This window comes from Rhamphochromis sp. 'chilingali' (genome assembly GCF_963969265.1).
Source record: "Rhamphochromis sp. 'chilingali' genome assembly, chromosome: 22".
Taxonomy (NCBI): Eukaryota; Metazoa; Chordata; class Actinopteri; order Cichliformes; family Cichlidae; genus Rhamphochromis; species Rhamphochromis sp. 'chilingali'.
The window spans coordinates 24,905,480-24,928,670 of NC_137950.1; the positions used below are offsets into that span (position 1 = coordinate 24,905,480).

The 23,191-nt window shown below is 39.4% G+C and overlaps 3 protein-coding genes across 4 annotated transcripts; 2 read left to right on the forward strand and 1 right to left on the reverse strand.

Annotated features, from left to right (window-relative positions):
• Positions 1-1,440: 1,440 nt before the first annotated feature.
• Positions 1,441-2,442, forward strand: LOC308391155 (interferon a3-like; the record flags this gene model as incomplete). Its single annotated transcript, XM_080873622.1, has 5 exons — positions 1,441-1,572; positions 1,675-1,758; positions 1,902-2,051; positions 2,150-2,233; positions 2,344-2,442. 5 exons carry the CDS (start codon positions 1,441-1,443, stop codon positions 2,440-2,442), a joined length of 549 nt encoding a protein of 182 aa, XP_080729748.1.
• Positions 2,443-4,724: 2,282 nt separating this feature from the next.
• LOC308390996 (interferon a3-like) lies at positions 4,725-16,808 on the reverse strand. Of its 2 annotated transcripts, XM_080873409.1 has the most exons (5): positions 16,543-16,808; positions 16,358-16,441; positions 5,320-5,469; positions 5,089-5,178; positions 4,725-4,983 (listed from the first exon to the last, which is right to left on the reverse strand). In XM_080873409.1, the coding sequence occupies exons 1-5, from the start codon at positions 16,693-16,695 to the stop codon at positions 4,885-4,887; spliced, it is 576 nt and encodes a 191-aa protein (XP_080729535.1). In that variant the 5' UTR covers positions 16,696-16,808; the 3' UTR covers positions 4,725-4,884. The 2 variants fall into 2 exon arrangements, with proteins under 2 accessions (XP_080729535.1, XP_080729536.1); XM_080873410.1 differs by lacking the exons at positions 16,358-16,441; positions 16,543-16,808 and adding an exon at positions 5,859-6,051.
• LOC308391104 (interferon a3-like) lies at positions 11,704-12,702 on the forward strand (the record flags this gene model as incomplete). The annotated part of the gene is made up of 5 exons (XM_080873571.1): positions 11,704-11,835; positions 11,935-12,018; positions 12,162-12,311; positions 12,410-12,493; positions 12,604-12,702. 5 exons carry the CDS (start codon positions 11,704-11,706, stop codon positions 12,700-12,702), a joined length of 549 nt encoding a protein of 182 aa, XP_080729697.1.
• Positions 16,809-23,191: the final 6,383 nt, after the last annotated feature.

Here is a 23,191-nt window from a genome sequence, read left to right on the forward strand (position 1 = left end):
CCAGTTTAGAGACACTGCAATCAATTTATCACTGGGCACGCACTGCAAACAGTTCTGGTCTCAGCACAGCTGGGAATCAGCGGTATGCGTAACCTGCAGTCTGGATTTATAAAAGGGAAGTGGCACAAATTAATAAACGAAAAGATAAAAACGAGAGAGGTTAGTCCGCTCTTCATTCATAACAGTCTTTACGGCTGGACGGACTAACCAAAGGAAATTACAAATCAACCAAAAAGAAACATTAACTGCAGAGGCATCACAACAACAGAATATTGATCGCGCGCTGTCGATCTACAGCTTGAACACCATTAAAACGTCACACGAACAACATACCCACTCGCACCAGAGTGAGTTAATTGTCTCTGGAACTTCCTCACCGAGGAGCGCTGACCTCACCTCACACACCTATTAACTTTCAAAGTTCCTCTGCCAATCACACGGCAGAAAGCAGCAAACTGCCAGGTGACACTTGTTCCAAGTAGAAACTCTACGCCGCCTATAGGTGATACTCGTAAACTACAGCTTCCACTTTGGGTATTTTTTTTCTCTTTACCGAGGAAAATGAAAGCGGCTGCCACGTGAGTGAAGAATGGGCGCAGGTATGAATGAGCAGGTGTATTTACCTTGGTTCACTGCATCATTGCGTCATTTCATGTGGCCTGCATTTAGCTTTTTTAGCAGTTTCTTCATTATTAAACAGCTTGCACTTCTGCTGTACTTGTAAATCAGTTGTGATGTATTTGTGTTAACCTCATGTAACCGGTAGTGGAGGTCAAACCAGGAGTATTTATCTGCTGAATGAGTCTGAAATAATAATAACTGAAAAAAGCCCCCCTCAGCAAAACAAAACAAACAAACAAGAAAAGCAATCCAGCACATGTAGTACTTGCAATGACGTTATCGTTAACATATATCTGACCTGTGATCTGATCACTTTTGTTTCATCACCTGTTCATGCATGTGGGTCCACCGTCTGCCTGCCACATGCCCGTTTCTTGACAATAATAGATGAAAATGTCCTCAAAGCAGCATTAATATCCCTGTAACACGTTACCTGTTTAGTATCAAAACGTAAGCCTATACACGATTTGGTTACAAATGAAATCATCAGTCGTGAGTTGAGTTTGTCGTCATGTTTCTTAGGTGGTCAAATGGATGTGTATGTCCACGAATCCTCATAATGAGGTCAAACCCTCAGACATCATGATATCTTATCTTCTTTAAGATATATTGTTAAGTGTGGGATATTTTTTTTATAGACGGAAATTTAAATCCCACGTGTACGACATTACAGCTTGTTGTACCTGCGGGTTTCCCAGGTATATAGAAAATGAAATATTTTCGCTCTGCTATAAATGCGGCGCTGCAGGTCTGCTCCATCAGAACACCGGGAGACATCCGAGTTTGCTTCATACAAAGGAAGTTTATACCTTTAAAAAAATGATGAACAGGATTCTCTTTGCTTGCCTGTTTCTCACTCTGTCCACTGAAAGCTCCTCGCTAAGCTGCAGATGGATGGATCATAAATTCAGACAGCACAACGAAGAAACTCTGAATCTGCTTGATACCATGGTGAGTGTTTTAATGTTTTAATATTAGTTGATTCGTTATTTAAATAGTTTTAGAATTATTTCACTTGAGCATCTGATGACTAAAACATTCAATGTGTTGCAGGCTAAAAACGCCAGTAACACCACTGAAGTGGAGGTCACTGTGGCCTTCCCTAATCACCTGTACCACCAGGTGTCCAAATCATCAGTAAGTGAACCTCAGCTTTTGCCTATTTATAGAAAAAAACATAATTTTCCCTTAGGACAGATTAATTTTGTCTTTTAAATCCACTCTTATTATTATTGAAGCATTTCTAAAGTGGTCTGTATTTGATCTTCTTCTTCTTCCAGGCTGAGGATAAACTGGCTTTCACAGTTCAGATTCTGGAGGAGGTGGCTGCCCTGTTTGAGGAGGATCACAGCTCTGCATCATGGGAGGACAGCACAGTGAGGAACTTGCTCAATATTGTCAACAAACAGGCTGAAGAGCTTCACTCCTGTGTAAGTTCACTTTCAGTTAGGTTTTTATTACATTCGAATATGATACTTTACATGACATGACATATTCTTAATTGTCATTTTGCTTGTAATTAAATTAGATTGGGAGCCACAGTCACAAGAAGAAAACCACAAAGCTGCACATGTACTTTAAGAGACTCTCACATCATATCCTAAAGGAAATGGTAAGATCACATCATTCTCATTAATTTGGGGTTTAGATCATCCTTAAGATAAATAGATATAATAACTTGTTTCAATAACAATAAGAATACTAATATTGGTATTTCTGTAGGGTCACAGTGCTGAAGCCTGGGAGGTGATCAGGAAAGAAACCAAAGCCCATCTAATGAGAGCAGAACAGCTGGCTTCATCTCTGCACACGGCCCAATAAAACCTGTCTCTTGTCATGTCTGTAATGACGGCTGTGTTAATTTAATTGCTTGTCTATTTATTTTATTTATTTATTTATTTATTTATTTATTTAGTTACTTGGTTATTTGTATATTTTTGTTTTGATTGTTTTTCTATGCTGATGAAGATTTAGGAATATTTTTTTATCTTTATAATGAGCAAAATGAAAATTTTGTAAAATATATTTTACCAAATAAAAGAGTCTATCTTCTTACAAAGTGAATTTATTGTTTATATTACTTTTTAATATCAAAATGGTGAACTTGTAAGTTCCTTTAACCAGATTTCGATTGCAATTAAACTAAAAAATGAAAAACAAAACTCCACAGTGCTTGGAAGTTCACGAAAGTGGAATGAAAGTGTTCTTTAATGGGTTAAAAGGAAAGCCCATAATATAAGATGTAACTCTTCTGTCACTTAATCAATAAATTGACACGATTAAGACAGTTATTTCATGATGAAATAAACAAAAACGTGGGTAATGTTTTTCCAGCCTTTCTGTTTTACATTGATCCAGTTTGGGCCAAATTTTAACTGATGGCCTCACATTTGGAATATTTTGACATAGAGAGGAGTTCATGGTCTCCTCAGGGACTACAAGTTGTTCACGTCTTATGGCTGCAAAACAAGTCCTCTTGTATCTGTGCTAAAATACTTAATTTCAGATGTGGTGCTGTGAAGTTTACTTTTTGTTAAATAATTATAAATACTGTCGTCTAAGCTTCCACTTAAATTATTTTACAACCTGAAAATGACCAAATTATTTATTTATTCTTTTATTTATTTTTAATGCTCGAATATGGAAAAACTTAGAATTGAAGAAGTATGTACCATTTTTCAGTTCTTTTATGCATGATATAGGTATATTTGTATAGGCATTGTGCTCATGTACTGCATCATCACCCCACTTTGTGTGGGGTGGCTGAGGCTCAGGTGGTAGAGCAGATCAGCTACTGATCGGAAGGTTGGTGGTTCGATCCTTGGCTTCCCCAGTCTGCATGCCTTGGGCAAGATACTAACCCTGAGTTGCATTCATCGGAGTATGAATGTGTGTGAATGTAGTTTAGGTTGCACTTGAAGTGCTTGTATGAGTGGGTGTGAATGGGTGAATGAGGCATGTTGTATAGAGCGCTTTGAGTACCCCGGGAGAGTAGAAAAGTGCTATATAAGAATCAGTCCATTTACCAGATCAGGGGTGGTACCTCTGAGGTGGCAGTTAGTCGAACCTTGGACAATGCAGTTTACATCCTGATGGTGGAACACTGGACCAGCTCTTTATCCTCTTGAGGATACTTGAGGATGCATGGGAGTTTGTCCAACCAGTCTACATGGGCTTTGTGGACCCGGAGAAGGCACTCGACCATGTCCGTCAGAGTGTCTTGTGGAAGGTACTTCAGGAGTATGGGCTGTTTGGCCCATTGCTATGGACCACTCAATTCTCATACAACCATTTCAGGAGCTTGGTCCGCATAGCCAGCAATGAGCAATAAGTCAGACTGGTTTCCGGTGGGTGATGGATTCCACCAGGGCCGCCCTTGTCACCGGTTCTGTTCATAATTTGTATTTAGAGAATTTCTAGGTGTAGCCAAGTGGCAGAAGGCTCAGATGTTCTCTGAATCTCAGCTCTGCATTTCGTATATGATGTTGTTCTATTGCCTTCATCGGCTGATGACCTCCAGCTCGCACTGGAATGCTGCACAGCCAAATGCAATGAAGTGAATGAGAATAGCACCTCCAAATCTAAGGCCATGGTGCTCAGCCAGAAAAGGGTGGACTGTCCACTCGTGATCAGGGATGAGTTTGTGCCCCGAGTGGAGGAGTTTAAGTATCTTGGGGTCCTGTTCACGAGTGATGGGAGAAGGGGGAAGGACATTGACAGACAGATCAGTGCTGCGGCTGCTGTACTGGTCCATCAGGGTGAAGAGAGAGCTGAGTGTAAAGGCAAAGCTCTCAGTTTACTCGTCATACTTTATAAACCAAAAGAAACCAAACCAAAGAAAGTCTCTAAAGTGGCCTTGGTGCTCATACTCACTCCACATGAGGTATCAGTACTTCTACTTTCTATGTTGTAAGAGCTTTTGTGAAGAATCAAAACAATCTTTCTATATAAATCTGGACAATGTGTCTAATGTTTGATTGCACTCATTAAAAATAAGTGCATAACCCTTATTCTTAATATTTCAGGAACAGAAAAGTCAACAATTTCAATTTGTGTGATAAGAAAATATTTATTGACTTTAACATATCAAATAATATGTCTAGTTTATTTTATGGAAAATGTTCAGAAATCTAATAAATAAATGAATAAATAATACACAAATACTAAAAATAAATAATAGTGTCAATATTATGAATACAATAAATAAATTAAACCAATTAAGAAATACAAATACATTTTAAAAATTTATCCGAAAGACACGTTTTAGTGGGCATTTCCCAGAGAGTTAACCAGGAATGCGCATTGACTCAGATGATCTTCTGTTATGTTCCTGATCGTCTCCCAGGCTTCAGCACTGTAACCCTACAGACAAAACAATATTATCATTATTAAAATACCAGCGGTGTAAAATCTGTCATAGCTAAATACTAAATACAGGCTCAGTAAAAAAAAATAATGCCGGCTTACATTTTTCTTTAGGATTTCATTTGAGAGTCTCTTGAAATACATTTCTGTCCGCCGTTGCACCTTCTGTGTCGTGTAACTGTGGCTTCCAATCTAAATAAATCAAGAGAAATAAAACAAAAAATATTTAAATAAATCATTCACCACTTTAACTTATTCACAGTTGTCAGGTCTTTTACACAAGAGAGACTGAATTCATTGTAAAATTACAAAAACAAATGAAAGTGAACTTACACAAGAGCGAAGCTCTTCAGCCTGTTTGTTCACAATATTGAGAAAGTTCTCCACTGTGTTCTCCTCCCATGAGGCAGAGCTGTGATCCTCCTCAAACAGGGCAGCCACCTCCTCCAGAATCTGAACTATGAAAGCCAGTTTATCCTCATCCTAGAAGAAGAAGAAGACGAAGATGAAGAAGAAGAGATCATACTTCTTTAAAACTTCAAGATGGCTGAATAGTCAAAGAACAAGAATCCACACAGCTATGACAAATTTCCCAGGGACCGAAAATCTTTGTTTGCACAGGAACAAATGTTTGAAAATAACATTGTTGTGTTTTGTCTTTGAATTATACATTTTTATACACAGGAGTTATGACAGAGTCGTGATAAGAGACAACTCCCTTGGCTCTGTGGGAGAGAATCCCTTCGACCCTTTCATAGCTGAACAGTCTATATATAGGTAAAGACAAACTTTTGTGGATTTGCAATCACGACACTTTCCATTCTTTCATTAAAAAAGAAACAACTTTATGTAAAAAGCTGGGGATGACTTACTGTTGCTTTGGACTTCTGGTGATACAGTTGATTAGGGAAAGCCACTGTGTGCTCAATTTCAGCATCCTTAGTGGTGTTAGTAATCTGCATCACACACAAAACACGCACACACATCATATCCATGGAACTAATCAAACTATATAAATCAATACCATGTTAAACATTATGCAAAGAAGTGCACTCACCATCATATCAAGGAAACCCAAAGCTCTCTTGTTGTACACATGGAATTGATGTTTTATGTCGTCTTGATCTTTTACAATCCATTTGCAACCTAGCAAAGAGCCCGTATCCCGAGAAACAGGCAAGCGATGAAAATCCTGCTGATCATTTTTGAAAAATGTAGAAATTTCCTTAGTGTGAAGCAAATTCTCAGGTCTCCTGGTGTTCTGATGGAGCAAACCTCAGGCGCTTCATTTATAGCAAAGCCCAAGGACACACCTATTTCATTTTCTAATCAGCTGGATAATCGTCTCAAAAGTAAAAACATAGCAGATTTATGTCATCCTTTTAAGATTTAATATCTGTTCTTTCATTTATAGAGAGTGCAAGATTTCGTTTTCTAACTCTATCAAGTAGAAACTAGAAAAACGTGAACCAGAAAAAAGATTTATGTCATTATTTTTTTTAGCTTGTGTTTGTGTTTTTTTTTTGTTGTTGTTGTTGTTGTTTTTTATGATAATTGTGTCATATAAAGACAGTGTTGTACAAAAATTGGCTATGATATAACAAAAACTGAGGCAGCAGCACCATGAGATGACGTCAAGTTACCACATAAAAGCATAAAAACACAAATCTCCACCTCTATGTCAATCTCTTAATACTTGCGATTAACATGAAACCTTTAGGCGATTTTAAAGTAAACGTAGAACAACAGTCGTTTAATTAGTTTAATTAGTTTAATTAGTTCAATTAGTTTAAATGTAATTTAATTACTGTCAAGTAAAAGTTTATTTATCCGAAATCTGTTTTTACTTCTTGATTTTAATCTTGGAAAATTTAAGATAGGAGATTTACAGCAATGTTTTTCAGGGAGTCTTTACTTTCTTGGCAGTTTGCAAGACATTAATGTAGCTAAAATTAAAAAAAAAAAAATAGTTTTAGTTTTTTAACCTTCAGCTGGTTTCAAGTAAACCTCGGATAATGGTCGTTTAATATATGTGTATTTTAATTACCGTCATGTAAAAGTATATTCATCTCAATTCTTTCTTACATTATTTTATCTTGGAAAATTGAAGGTTGGAGATTTACAGTAATTATTTTCAGGCAGTAGTATTCACCTTCTTTGCGGGTTGCAAGCAGTAGCGGTTTTTGATATCAGCATCGTGGTGGGGGGCGGATTCACGGGCATCGGCAAATATAAATAAATAAATAAATTGCTCGTACTCATGCTGCCCAGACATCAGCCAGCGCGTATTGGGAATGGCATAGGCACCATCGGTTTTCTATCGCCCATTTGCTGGGAGTAAGGGCGCCCTCCGTTTGCGAGGTGCGCCTGCTTCTTGTGGCACAGGGAGGAGAGGGCGGGGCGGCGGGGGATTCTTTGGCTGGTTGGATAGCATCTAATAACCAACTCGCAAAATAAAACAATAAAAAAACCAACAAACACCAAACACGAGACATCATGATACTGACTTATCATTCTAATTCTATACGCGAAAAGTGAGCGCGAGAGCCCTCGGTGCGCCTGCTTGCTGCTGAAGTCAAAGTAAACTTTATTGTCATCTCCGCTATATACAGTCCAGTATATAGGGAGACGAAACGCCGAGCCTCCAGTTACAGCAGTGCAAGTAAACGAACAACAAATATAAGAAGAGTAAGAAAATAAATACACACTTTAGGACTCGGGGTAAAGGGATCAATAACAACTTAAAATTTATAATTTACAGTTTGATGATCTGTCTGTGAAGGTTCTCAGTCATCCAGGTCATCGTAGTCAAAGGAGCTTGCAAAGAAAAGCGTCTGGACTTCTTTAAGTTACTTGAAGACGTTTCACCTCTCATCCGAGAAGCTTCTTCAGTTCTAAGGTCAAATGGTGGAGAGTCCCAGATATAAACCCCCCACAGAGGGACAAAAGGACCCCCTGATGATCCTCTAATCGCCTGAGCCAAGGTGGGAAACTGGGTGTGGGTCCCAATCAGCCAGAGTTTCGGGTGAGTTCATTGTGAAACCTGGCCCCACCTTATCATGCGAATTCCTGAGGTCAGATGGCCCAGGATGTGAGTGGGCGTTAAGGCGTCTGGGAAGGGATCTCAAAACTGGATTATAGATGGCAGAGAGTTGGTGTCGTAAACCACCGCCTCTGTTCAAAGATGGTCGCTCACAGTGGACATAGATGGCTTCTTTCACTCCTCTTTCAAACCATCTGTCCTCTCTGTCCAAAATGTGAACATTGGCATCCTTGAAAGAGTGTCCTTTATCCCTAAGATGCAGATGGACTGCTGAGTCTTGTCCTGTGGAGGTGGCTCTTCTGTGTTGTACCATGCGCTTGTGAAGTGGCTGTTTGGTCTCTCCAATGTAGAGGTCTGGGCATTCCTCGCTGCACTGTACAGCATACACCACATTGTTAAGTCTGTGTTTTGGCGTTTTGTCTTTCGGGTGAACCAGTTTTTGTCTGAGCGTGTTGCTGGGTCTGAAATACACTGGGATGTCGTGCTTGGAGAAAACTCTCCTGAGTTTTTCTGATACACCGGCTACATAGGGGATGACAATGTTGTTGCGTCTGTCTTTCTTATCCTCCCTCGCTGGTGTCTGATCTTCTTTTCTGTGCCTCTTTGCTGACTTTAAGAACGCCCAGTTAGGATAGCCGCACGTTTTGAGTGCTTCCTTTACATGTGTGTGTTCCTTCTTTTTTCCTTCAGGCTTAGAGGGAACATGTTCTGCCCGGTGGTGTAGGGTCCTAATTACTCCAAGTTTGTGTTCCAGAGGGTGATGGGAGTCGAACAGGAGGTACTGGTCCGTGTGTGTGGGCTTCCGGTAAACTTCGATGTTGAGGTTGCCATTCTCTTCAATGTGCACAGCGCAGTCCAGGAAAGGCAAACAGTTATCCTTTGTGTCTTCCCTGGTGAACTTTGAAGTTTGATGATCTCACACACAGCCTGTCGACAGGGGAGGGGGGCCGGCTGCTTCCAAATAGAGCACATTTCATTCATAAAGATGTAAATCCAAGCCCATATGTATTCATGATTTGAATCCTGGGTTGTGTGAAATCCCAGAAATACACCTTAGACAAAGTGAATCTGCGAACTAGGTGTAGGTCTATTAGGTTATATTGTGGCGATCGTTGAGTTGGGGAATTTGTGTTCATACTGGAGTGCAAAATTAAAACCAATGGAAGATGGACAAGAACAGTTCAAAGCCATCAGGTGCTCAGTTTAGAAAAAATAGAAAAGAAGAGGAGGAGAAACAAGCAAAAGATACAGGTAAGCAGATGTGTCATTGGATAATGGCAGGTCATCCTGAAACAATCAGAATCAGAATACTTCATTCCCTAAGGAAATAATGTGGGTTACAGTTGCTCCAAAGAGAAATGGTAAAAATAGTCCTGTTCTCATTGTATGACGAATTATGATGGCTGTTTGGTCGCCGTTTGCATACAATGCATACTCTCTCTCTCTTCATATGTATGTATGTGTGTGTGTGTGTGTGTGTGTGTGTGTGTGTGTGTGTGTGTGTGTGTGTGTGTGTGTTTCTCTGGCGAAATTCAGTATGGTTCCGTCCAACAGTTTTATGTTACTGTACAATTCCTAATATGTTTTGTGTGTGTGTGTGTGTGTGTGGGGGGGGGGGGGGGGGGGGGGGGGGGCTCCAGAGGGAGTGTTCGCCCGGGGCGCCAAACAGGCTAGGACCGCCACTGGTTGCAAGACATTAATGGCAGTTTAAAAAAAAATGTTAAAAAATGAAAACAGTCAACGTCGAACACATTTCGTTACTTATGATGAAATAAAATGAAAGCGGATGTGCGCCAAACGTCAGTGACGCTCCTTACGCACGTTTGCTTTCATTTTCAAGTAGGGTTGATTACAGGAGAGAAGAAAAGAGTATAGAGTGATTTAAGTTTATGTTTTTTCAGGTTCTGAAATATATAAAAAGCCAAATATACAGGTCATATAAGTTGCAGAGTGTGTTATGAAAAGTCTTTAGCAGGGCAGGAGCTGTGAACGGAGAACAGAAAGTCTGTGGCGTCTACAACAATATGTAACAGAGCACTAAGGTGTCAAATAAAATGTCAAAGAGATAAATGTATAATTTATTTATTTATTCCATCAATTAAACATACATTTCCCATTCATTCCCAAACAGGACTCAAAACATATTTTACTAATATTCCAGCTGCACATTAAACCTATCAAACCAAAGGTGCGAGCAAATAACACTACACTGCACTACACTAAACCCAGTTTAGAGACACTGCAATCAATTTATCACTGGGCACGCACTGCAAACAGTTCTGGTCTCAGCACAGCTGGGAATATGCGGTATGCGTAACCTGCAGTCTGGATTTATAAAAGGGAAGTGGCACAAATTAATAAACGAAAAGATAAAAACGAGAGAGGTTAGTCCGCTCTTCATTCATAACAGTCTTTACGGCTGGACGGACTAACCAAAGGAAATTACAAATCAACCAAAAAGAAACATTAACTGCAGAGGCATCACAACAACAGAATATTGATCGCGCGCTGTCGATCTACAGCTTGAACACCATTAAAACGTCACACGAACAACATACCCACTCGCACCAGAGTGAGTTAATTGTCTCTGGAACTTCCTCACCGAGGAGCGCTGACCTCACCTCACACACCTATTAACTTTCAAAGTTCCTCTGCCAATCACACGGCAGAAAGCAGCAAACTGCCAGGTGACACTTGTTCCAAGTAGAAACTCTACGCCGCCTATAGGTGATACTCGTAAACTACAGCTTCCACTTTGGGTATTTTTTTTCTCTTTACCGAGGAAAATGAAAGCGGCTGCCACGTGAGTGAAGAATGGGCGCAGGTATGAATGAGCAGGTGTATTTACCTTGGTTCATTGCATCATTGCGTCATTTCATGTGGCCTGCATTTAGCTTTTTTAGCAGTTTCTTCATTATTAAGCAGCTTGCACTTCTGCTGTACTTGTAAATCAGTTGTGATGTATTTGTGTTAACCTCATGTAACCGGTAGTGGAGGTCAAACCAGGAGTATTTATCTGCTCCGATTCTGAATGAGTCTGAAATAATAATAACTGAAAAAAGCCCCCCTCAGCAAAACAAAACAAACAAACAAGAAAAGCAATCCAGCACATGTAGTACTTGCAATGACGTTATCGTTAACATATATCTGACCTGTGATCTGATCACTTTTGTTTCATCACCTGTTCATGCATGTGGGTCCACCGTCTGCCTGCCACATGCCCGTTTCTTGACAATAATAGATGAAAATGTCCTCAAAGCAGCATTAATATCCCTGTAACACGTTACCTGTTTAGTATCAAAACGTAAGCCTATACACGATTTGGTTACAAATGAAATCATCAGTCGTGAGTTGAGTTTGTCGTCATGTTTCTTAGGTGGTCAAATGGATGTGTATGTCCACGAATCCTCATAATGAGGTCAAACCCTCATACATCATGATATCTTATCTTCTTTAAGATATATTGTTAAGTGTGGGATTTTTTTTTCTATAGACGGAAATTTAAATCCCACGTGTACGACATTACAGCTTGTTGTACCTGCGGGTTTCCCAGGTATATAGAAAATGAAATATTTTCGCTCTGCTATAAATGCGGCGCTGCAGGTCTGCTCCATCAGAACACCGGGAGACATCCGAGTTTGCTTCATACAAAGGAAGTTTATACCTTTAAAAAAATGATGAACAGGATTCTCTTTGCTTGCCTGTTTCTCACTCTGTCCACTGAAAGCTCCTCGCTAAGCTGCAGATGGATGGATCATAAATTCAGACAGCACAACGAAGAAACTCTGAATCTAATTGATACCATGGTGAGTGTTTAATGCTTTAATATTAGTTAATTTGTTATTTTTCGTGAAAGAATTATTTCAATTTAGCATCTGATGACTAAAACACTCAATGTGTTTCAGGCTAAAAACTCCACTAACACCACTGAAGTGGAGGTCACTGTGGCCTTCCCTAATCACCTGTATCACCAGGTGTCCAACTCATCAGTAAGTGAACCTCAGCTTTTGCCTATTTATAGAAAAAAACATAATTTTCCCTTAGGACAGATTAATTTTGTCTTTTAAATCCACTCTTATTATTATTGAAGCATTTCTAAAGTGGTCTGTATTTGATCTTCTTCTTCTTCCAGGCTGAGGATAAACTGGCTTTCACAGTTCAGATTCTGGAGGAGGTGGCTGCCCTGTTTGAGGAGGATCACAGCTCTGCATCATGGGAGGACAGCACAGTGAGGAACTTGCTCAATATTGTCAACAAACAGGCTGAAGAGCTTCACTCCTGTGTAAGTTCACTTTCAGTTAGGTTTTTATTACATTCGAATATGATACTTTACATGACATGACATATTCTTAATTGTCATTTTGCTTGTAATTAAATTAGATTGGGAGCCACAGTCACAAGAAGAAAACCACAAAGCTGCACATGTACTTTAAGAGACTCTCACATCATATCCTAAAGGAAATGGTAAGATCACATCATTCTCATTAATTTGGGTTTTAGATCAACCTTAAAGTAAATAGATATAATAACTTGTTTCAATAACAATAAGAATACTAATATTGGTATTTCTGTAGGGTCACAGTGCTGAAGCCTGGGAGGTGATCAGGAAAGAAACCAAAGCCCATCTAATGAGAGCAGAACAGCTGGCTTCATCTCTGCACACGGCCCAATAAAACCTGTCTCTTGTCATGTCTGTAATGACGGCTGTGTTAATTTAATTGCTTGTCTATTTATTTTATTTATTTATTTATTTATTTAGTTACTTGGTTATTTGTATATTTTTGTTTTGATTGTTTTTCTATGCTGATGAAGATTTAGGAATATTTTTTATCTTTATAATGAGCAAAATGAAAATTTTGTAAAATATATTTTACCAAATAAAAGAGTCTATCTTCTTACAAAGTGAATTTATTGTTTATATTACTTTTTAATATCAAAATGGTGAACTTGTAAGTTCCTTTAACCAGATTTCGATTGCAATTAAACTAAAAAATGAAAAACAAAACTCCACAGTGCTTGGAAGTTCACGAAAGTGGAATGAAAGTGTTCTTTAATGGGTTAAAAGGAAAGCCCATAATATAAGATGTAACTCTTCTGTCACTTAATCAATAAATTGACACGATTAAGACAGTTATTTCATGATGAAATAAACAAAAACGTGGGTAATGTTTTTCCAGCCTTTCTGTTTTACATTGATCCAGTTTGGGCCAAATTTTAACTGATGGCCTCACATTTGGAATATTTTGACATAGAGAGGAGTTCATGGTCTCCTCAGGGACTACAAGTTGTTCACATCTTATGGCTGCAAAACAAGTCCTCTTGTATCTGTGCTAAAATACTTAATTTCAGATGTGGTGCTGTGAAGTTTACTTTTTGTTAAATAATTATAAATACTGTCGTCTAAGCTTCCACTTAAATTATTTTACAACCTGAAAATGACCAAATTATTTATTTATTCTTTTATTTATTTTTAATGCTCGAATATGGAAAAACTTAGAATTGAAGAAGTATGTACCATTTTTCAGTTCTTTTATGCATGATATAGGTATATTTGTATAGGCATTGTGCTCATGTACTGCATCATCACCCCACTTTGTGTGGGGTGGCTGAGGCTCAGGTGGTAGAACAGATCAGCTACTGATCGGAAGGTTGGTGGTTCGATCCTTGGCTTCCCCAGTCTGGATGCCTTGGGCAAGATACTAACCCTGAGTTGCATTCATCGGAGTATGAATGTGTGTGAATGTAGTTTAGGTTGCACTTGAAGTGCTTGTATGAGTGGGTGTGAATGGGTGAATGAGGCATGTTGTATAGAGCGCTTTGAGTACCCCGGGAGAGTAGAAAAGTGCTATATAAGAATCAGTCCATTTACCAGATCAGGGGTGGTACCTCTGAGGTGGCAGTTAGTCGAACCTTGGACAATGCAGTTTACATCCTGATGGTGGAACACTGGACCAGCTCTTTATCCTCTTGAGGATACTTGAGGGTGCATGGGAGTTTGTCCAACCAGTCTACATGGGCTTTGTGGACCCGGAGAAGGCACTCGACCATGTCCGTCAGAGTGTCTTGTGGAAGGTACTTCAGGAGTATGGGCTGTTTGGCCCATTGCTATGGACCACTCAATTCTCATACAACCATTTCAGGAGCTTGGTCCGCATAGCCAGCAATGAGCAATAAGTCAGACTGGTTTCCGGTGGGTGATGGATTCCACCAGGGCCGCCCTTGTCACCGGTTCTGTTCATAATTTGTATTTAGAGAATTTCTAGGTGTAGCCAAGTGGCAGAAGGCTCAGATGTTCTCTGAATCTCAGCTCTGCATTTCGTATATGATGTTGTTCTATTGCCTTCATCGGCTGATGACCTCCAGCTCGCACTGGAATGCTGCACAGCCAAATGTAATGAAGTGAATGAGAATAGCACCTCCAAATCTAAGGCCATGGTGCTCAGCCAGAAAAGGGTGGACTGTCCACTCGTGATCAGGGATGAGTTTGTGCCCCGAGTGGAGGAGTTTAAGTATCTTGGGGCCCTGTTCACGAGTGATGGGAGAAGGGGGAAGGACATTGACAGACAGATCAGTGCTGCGGCTGCTGTACTGGTCCATCAGGGTGAAGAGAGAGCTGAGTGTAAAGGCAAAGCTCTCAGTTTACTCGTCATACTTTATAAACCAAAAGAAACCAAACCAAAGAAAGTCTCTAAAGTGGCCTTGGTGCTCATACTCACTCCACATGAGGTATCAGTACTTCTACTTTCTATGTTGTAAGAGCTTTTGTGAAGAATCAAAACAATCTTTCTATATAAATCTGGACAATGTGTCTAATGTTTGATTGCACTCATTAAAAATAAGTGCATAACCCTTATTCTTGATATTTCAGGAACAGAAAAGTCAACAATTTCAATTTGTGTGATAAGAAAATATTTATTGACTTTAACATATCAAATAATATGTCTAGTTTACTTTATGGAAAATTTTCAGAAATCTAATAAATAAATGAATAAATAATACAAAAATAAATACTAGTGTCAATATTATGAATACAATAAATAAATTAAACCAATTAAGAAATACAAATACATTTTAAAAATTTATCCGAAAGACGAGTTTTAGTGGGCATTTCCCAGAGACTTAACCAGGGATGCGCATTGACTCAGATGATCTTCTGTAAATATATTTTACAAAATTTTCATTTTGCTCATTATAAAGATAAAAAATATTCCTAAATCTTCATCAGCATAGAAAAACAATCAAAACAAAAATATACAAATAACCAAGTAACTAAATAAATAAATAAATAAATAAAATAAATAGACAAGCAATTAAATTAACACAGCCGTCATTACAGACATGACAAGAGACAGGTTTTATTGGGCCGTGTGCAGAGATGAAGCCAGCTGTTCTGCTCTCATTAGATGGGCTTTGGCTTCTTTCCTGATCGTCTCCCAGGCTTCAGCACTGTAACCCTACAGACAAAACAATATTATCATTATTAAAATACCAGCGGTGTAAAATCTGTCATATTGAAATACAGGTTTAGTAAAAATAATGCAGACTTACATTGGCCTTTAGGATTTCATTTGAGAGACTCGTGAAATGCGTCAGCTGTGTCGTGTTGCTGTGGCTTCCAACCTAAATAACCCACAAGGAAAGAACAAAATATATTTGAATACATCATTCACCACTTTAACTTATTCACATTTGTCAGAGACTGATAAAATATATATAATAGAGACTGAATTCATTGTAAAATTTAAAAAAAAAATGCAATATCATTGTTCATTGTAATGAAAGTGAGCTTACACAGGAGTTAAGCTCTTCAGCCATTTTGTCGACAATACTGAGAAAGTTCTCCACTGTGTTCTTCTCCCATGGTGCAGAACTGCGATCCTTCTCAACCAGGGCAAACAGCTCCTTCAGAATCTGAACTATGAAAGCCAGTTTATCCTCATCCTAGAAGAAGAAGAAGATGAAGATGAAGAAGAAGAGATCACTATAGGAATACTTCTTTAAAACTTCAAGATGAATAGTCAAAGAACAAGAATTCACACAGCTATGAGAAATTTCCCAGGGACCGAAAATCTTTGTTTGCACAGGAACAAATGTTTGAAAATAACATTGTTGTGTTTTGTCTTTGAATTATACATTTTTATGCACAGGAGTTATGACAGAGTCGTGATAAGAGACAACTCCCTTGGCTCTGTGGGAGAGAATCCCTTCGACCCTTTCATAGCTGAACAGTCTATATATAGGTAAAGACAAACTTTTGTGGATTTGCAATCACTCCATTCTTTCATTAAAAAAGAAACAACTTTATGTAAAAAGCTGGGGATGACTTACTGTTGCTTTGGACTTCTGGTGATACAGTTCATTAGGGAAAGCCACTGTGTGCTCAATTTCAGCATCCTTAGTGGTGTTAGTAATCTGCATCACACACAAAACACGCACACACATCATATCCATGGAACTAATCAAACTATTTAAATCAATACCATGTTAAACATTATGCAAAGAAGTGCACTCACCATCATATCAAGGAAACCCAAAGCTCTCTTGTTGTACACATGGAATTGATGTTTTATGTCGTCTCGATCATTTACAATCCATTTGCAACCTAGCAAAGAGCCCGTACTGTACATCCCGAGAAACAGGCAAGCGATGAAAATCCTGCTGATCATTTTTGAAAAATGTAGAAATTTCCTTAGTGTGAAGCAAATTCTCAGGTCTCCTGGTGTTCTGATGGAGCAAACCTCAGGCGCTTCATTTATAGCAAAGCCCAAGGACACACCTATTTCATTTTCTAATCAGCTGGATAATCGTCTCAAAAGTAAAAACATAGCAGATTTATGTCATCCTTTTAAGATTTAATATCTGTTCTTTCATTTATAGAGAGTGCAAGATTTCGTTTTCTAACTCTATCAAGTAGAAACTAGAAAAACGTGAACCAGAAAAAAGATTTATGTCATTATTTTTTTAGCTTGTGTTTGTGTTTTTTGTTGTTGTTGTTGTTGTTGTTGTTGTTGTTGTTTTTGATGATAATTGTGTCATATAAAGACAGTGTTGTACAAAAATTGGCTATGATATAACAAAAACTGAGGCAGCAGCACCATGAGATGACGTCAAGTTACCACATAAAAGCATAAAAACACAAATCTCCACCTCTATGTCAATCTCTTAATACTTGCGATTAACATGAAACCTTTAGGCGATTTTAAAGTAAACGTAGAACAACAGTCGTTTAATTAGTTTAATTAGTTTAATTAGTTCAATTAGTTTAAATGTAATTTAATTACTGTCAAGTAAAAGTTTATTTATCCGAAATCTGTTTTTACTTCTTGATTTTAATCTTGGAAAATTTAAGATAGGAGATTTACAGCAATGTTTTTCAGGGAGTCTTTACTTTCTTGGCAGTTTGCAAGACATTAATGTAGCTAAAATTTAAAAAAAAAATAGTTTTAGTTTTTTAACCTTCAGCTGGTTTCAAGTAAACCTCGGATAATGGTCGTTTAATATATGTGTATTTTAATTACCGTCATGTAAAAGTATATTCATCTCAATTCTTTCTTACATTATTTTATCTTGGAAAATTGAAGGTTGGAGATTTACAGTAATTATTTTCAGGCAGTAGTATTCACCTTCTTTGCGGGTTGCAAGCAGTAGCGGTTTTTGATATCAGCATCGTGGTGGGGGGCGGATTCACGGGCATCGGCAAATATAAATAAATAAATAAATTGCTCGTACTCATGCTGCCCAGACATCAGCCAGCGCGTATTGGGAATGGCATAGGCACCATCGGTTTTCTATCGCCCATTTGCTGGGAGTAAGGGCGCCCTCCGTTTGCGAGGTGCGCCTGCTTCTTGTGGCACAGGGAGGAGAGGGCGGGGCGGCGGGGGATTCTTTGGCTGGTTGGATAGCATCTAATAACCAACTCGCAAAATAAAACAATAAAAAAACCAACAAACACCAAACACGAGACATCATGATACTGACTTATCATTCTAATTCTATACGCGAAAAGTGAGCGCGAGAGCCCTCGGTGCGCCTGCTTGCTGCTGAAGTCAAAGTAAACTTTATTGTCATCTCCGCTATATACAGTCCAGTATATAGGGAGACGAAACGCCGAGCCTCCAGTTACAGCAGTGCAAGTAAACGAACAACAAATATAAGAAGAGTAAGAAAATAAATACACACTTTAGGACTCGGGGTAAAGGGATCAATAACAACTTAAAATTTATAATTTACAGTTTGATGATCTGTCTGTGAAGGTTCTCAGTCATCCAGGTCATCGTAGTCAAAGGAGCTTGCAAAGAAAAGCGTCTGGACTTCTTTAAGTTACTTGAAGACGTTTCACCTCTCATCCGAGAAGCTTCTTCAGTTCTAAGGTCAAATGGTGGAGAGTCCCAGATATAAACCCCCCACAGAGGGACAAAAGGACCCCCTGATGATCCTCTAATCGCCTGAGCCAAGGTGGGAAACTGGGTGTGGGTCCCAATCAGCCAGAGTTTCGGGTGAGCTCATTGTGAAACCTGGCCCCACCTTATCATGCGAATTCCTGAGGTCAGATGGCCCAGGATGTGAGTGGGCGTTAAGGCGTCTGGGAAGGGATCTCAAAACTGGATTATAGATGGCAGAGAGTTGGTGTCGTAAACCACCGCCTCTGTTCAAAGATGGTCGCTCACAGTGGACATAGATGGCTTCTTTCACTCCTCTTTCAAACCATCTGTCCTCTCTGTCCAAAATGTGAACATTGGCATCCTTGAAAGAGTGTCCTTTATCCCTAAGATGCAGATGGACTGCTGAGTCTTGTCCTGTGGAGGTGGCTCTTCTGTGTTGTACCATGCGCTTGTGAAGTGGCTGTTTGGTCTCTCCAATGTAGAGGTCTGGGCATTCCTCGCTGCACTGTACAGCATACACCACATTGTTAAGTCTGTGTTTTGGCGTTTTGTCTTTCGGGTGAACCAGTTTTTGTCTGAGCGTGTTGCTGGGTCTGAAATACACTGGGATGTCGTGCTTGGAGAAAACTCTCCTGAGTTTTTCTGATACACCGGCTACATAGGGGATGACAATGTTGTTGCGTCTGTCTTTCTTATCCTCCCTCGCTGGTGTCTGATCTTCTTTTCTGTGCCTCTTTGCTGACTTTAAGAACGCCCAGTTAGGATAGCCGCACGTTTTGAGTGCTTCCTTTACATGTGTGTGTTCCTTCTTTTTTCCTTCAGGCTTAGAGGGAACATGTTCTGCCCGGTGGTGTAGGGTCCTAATTACTCCAAGTTTGTGTTCCAGAGGGTGATGGGAGTCGAACAGGAGGTACTGGTCCGTGTGTGTGGGCTTCCGGTAAACTTCGATGTTGAGGTTGCCATTCTCTTCAATGTGCACAGCGCAGTCCAGGAAAGGCAAACAGTTATCCTTTGTGTCTTCCCTGGTGAACTTTGAAGTTTGATGATCTCACACACAGCCTGTCGACAGGGGAGGGGGGCCGGCTGCTTCCAAATAGAGCACATTTCATTCATAAAGATGTAAATCCAAGCCCATATGTATTCATGATTTGAATCCTGGGTTGTGTGAAATCCCAGAAATACACCTTAGACAAAGTGAATCTGCGAACTAGGTGTAGGTCTATTAGGTTATATTGTGGCGATCGTTGAGTTGGGGAATTTGTGTTCATACTGGAGTGCAAAATTAAAACCAATGGAAGATGGACAAGAACAGTTCAAAGCCATCAGGTGCTCAGTTTAGAAAAAATAGAAAAGAAGAGGAGGAGAAACAAGCAAAAGATACAGGTAAGCAGATGTGTCATTGGATAATGGCAGGTCATCCTGAAACAATCAGAATCAGAATACTTCATTCCCTAAGGAAATAATGTGGGTTACAGTTGCTCCAAAGAGAAATGGTAAAAATAGTCCTGTTCTCATTGTATGACGAATTATGATGGCTGTTTGGTCGCCGTTTGCATACAATGCATACTCTCTCTCTCTTCATATGTATGTATGTGTTTGTGTGTGTGTGTGTGTGTGTGTGTGTGTGTGTGTGTGTGTGTGTGTGTGTGTGTGTGTGTGTGTGTGTGTGTGTGTGTGTGTGTGTGTGTGTGTGTGTGTTTCTCTGGCGAAATTCAGTATGGTTCCGTCCAACAGTTTTATGTTACTGTACAATTCCTAATATGTTTTGTGTGTGTGGGGGGGGGGGGGGGGGCTCCGGAGGGAGTGTTCGCCCGGGGCGCCAAACAGGCTAGGACCGCCACTGGTTGCAAGACATTAATGGCAGTTTAAAAAAAAATGTTAAAAAATGAAAACAGTCAACGTCGAACACATTTCGTTACTTATGATGAAATAAAATGAAAGCGGATGTGCGCCAAACGTCAGTGACGCTCCTTACGCACGTTTGCTTTCATTTTCAAGTAGGGTTGATTACAGGAGAGAAGAAAAGAGTATAGAGTGATTTAAGTTTATGTTTTTTCAGGTTCTGAAATATATAAAAAGCCAAATATACAGGTCATATAAGTTGCAGAGTGTGTTATGAAAAGTCTTTAGCAGGGCAGGAGCTGTGAACGGAGAACAGAAAGTCTGTGGCGTCTACAACAATATGTAACAGAGCACTAAGGTGTCAAATAAAATGTCAAAGAGATAAATGTATAATTTATTTATTTATTCCATCAATTAAACATACATTTCCCATTCATTCCCAAACAGGACTCAAAACATATTTTACTAATATTCCAGCTGCACATTAAACCTATCAAACCAAAGGTGCGAGCAAATAACACTACACTGCACTACACTAAACCCAGTTTAGAGACACTGCAATCAATTTACCACTGGGCACGCACTGCAAACAGTTCTGGTCTCAGCACAGCTGGGAATCAGCGGTATGCGTAACCTGCAGTCTGGATTTATAAAAGGGAAGTGGCACAAATTAATAAACGAAAAGATAAAGATAACAACGAGAGAGGTTAGTCCGCCCTTCATTCATAACAGTCTTTACGGCTGGACGGACTAACCAAAGGAAATTACAAATCAACCAAAAGAACAACTAAAAATTAACTGCAGAGGCATCACAACAACAGAATATTGATCGCGCGCTGTCGATCTACAGCTTGAACACCATTAAAACGTCACACGAACAACATACCCACTTGCACCAGAGTGAGTTAATTGTCTCTGGAACTTCCTCACCGAGGAGCGCTGACCTCACCTCACACACCTATTAACTTTCAAAGTTCCTCTGCCAATCACACGGCAGAAAGCAGCAAACTGCCAGGTGACACTTGTTCCAAGTAGAAACTCTACGCCGCCTATAGGTGATACTCGTAAACTACAGCTTCCACTTTGGGTATTTTTTTTCTCTTTACCGAGGAAAATGAAAGCGGCTGCCACGTGAGTGAAGAATGGGCGCAGGTATGAATGAGCAGGTGTATTTACCTTGGTTCATTGCATCATTGCGTCATTTCATGTGGCCTGCATTTAGCTTTTTTAGCAGTTTCTTCATTATTAAACAGCTTGCACTTCTGCTGTACTTGTAAATCAGTTGTGATGTATTTGTGTTAACCTCATGTAACCGGTAGTGGAGGTCAAACCAGGAGTATTTATCTGCTCCGATTCTGAATGAGTCTGAAATAATAATAACTGAAAAAAGCCCCCCTCAGCAAAACAAAACAAACAAACAAGAAAAGCAATCCAGCACATGTAGTACTTGCAATGACGTTATCGTTAACATATATCTGACCTGTGATCTGATCACTTTTGTTTCATCACCTGTTCATGCATGTGGGTCCACCGTCTGCCTGCCACATGCCCGTTTCTTGACAATAATAGATGAAAATGTCCTCAAAGCAGCATTAATATCCCTGTAACAGGTTACCTGTTTAGTATCAAAACGTAAGCCTATACACGATTTGGTTACAAATCAGTCGTGAGTTGAGTTTGTCGTCATGTTTCTTAGGTGTTCAAATGGATGTGTATGTCCACGAATCCTCATAATGAGGTCAAACCCTCATACATCATGATATCTTATCTTCTTTAAGATATATTGTTAAGTGTGGGATTTTTTTTCTATAGACGGAAATTTAAATCCCACGTGTACGACATTACAGCTTGTTGTACCTGCGGGTTTCCCAGGTATATAGAAAATGAAATATTTTCGCTCTGCTAGAAATGCGGCGCTGCAGGTCTGCTCCATCAGAACACCGGGAGACATCCGAGTTTGCTTCATACAAAGGAAGTTTATACCTTTAAAAAAATGATGAACAGGATTCTCTTTGCTTGCCTGTTTCTCACTCTGTCCACTGAAAGCTCCTCGCTAAGCTGCAGATGGATGGATCATAAATTCAGACAGCACAACGAAGAAACTCTGAATCTGCTTGATACCGCGTTACGACACATTCCGCACAGTCATCAAGCCACTTTCAGTTTCTGAAAGTAAGAACTTCCCTTTTATAGCACACATGGACACTGTGCAATAGACCTGGAGCGTTAGGTAAAAGAAGCAACTGAGTAATTCCAACTGTGAAAAAAATACATTGTTCGTTGTTCAAACCGAAAACACTGTGTGCTGTGTGAAAAAAGATGCCGAAAAAAGGAAAAAAAAAAAACCACAAACAAGTAATGCAAATTGATGAAATGTGCAGTACCAGCTTTTATTATAAATTACACAGATTTAAGTAAGGTGGCCGTTAATGAAATCTCATTGTATTTAATTATTTTTATTTTCGGGGTGTAAACTGGCGCTAAAATCGAGATAAATATTCAAGGAAGACGTAATTTTTTTCATATCACAACTTAACTATTTCAGAAACATGTAGAGGTAGCCTAATGGGGAAAAAAATCAGCTGTGAGATGTGTTTCTTGTTTTGTGTTTCACGTATTTAAGTTCATGTATTTATGTTTGGCAGGTAACTCGTAGTGACGTAAATTACTAAATTAACGAGGGTGATACCTTAGCTTGTTTAAAAACGCTGCCTATCCTCCACTGTGGAATATTTTCTTTGATTTGGATACAAATTCTAATCTGAGATTTCCGACATTACAGCCTGTTGTACGTTGAGGCCTCAACCCGCTCACCTGCGGGTTTCCCAGGTATGGAAAATGAAATATGTTCGCTCTGCTATAAATGCAGCGCTGCAGGTCTGCTCCATCAGACATCCGAGAGTTTGCTTCATACAAAGGAAGTTTATACCTTTAAAAA

Coding starts and splice junctions, on each gene's coding strand:
- LOC308390996 (XM_080873409.1), bottom strand. CDS start 16,695: ATGATCAGCAGGATTTTCATCGCTTGCCTGTTTCTCGGGATGTACAGT. Junction 16,442..16,542: donor TGGGTTTCCTTGATATGATG/GTGAGTGCACTT, acceptor TGTGTGATGCAG/ATTACTAACACCACTAAGGA. Junction 5,179..5,319: donor CTGAAGAGCTTCGCTCTTGT/GTAAGTTCACTT, acceptor TGATTTATTTAG/ATTGGAAGCCACAGTTACAC.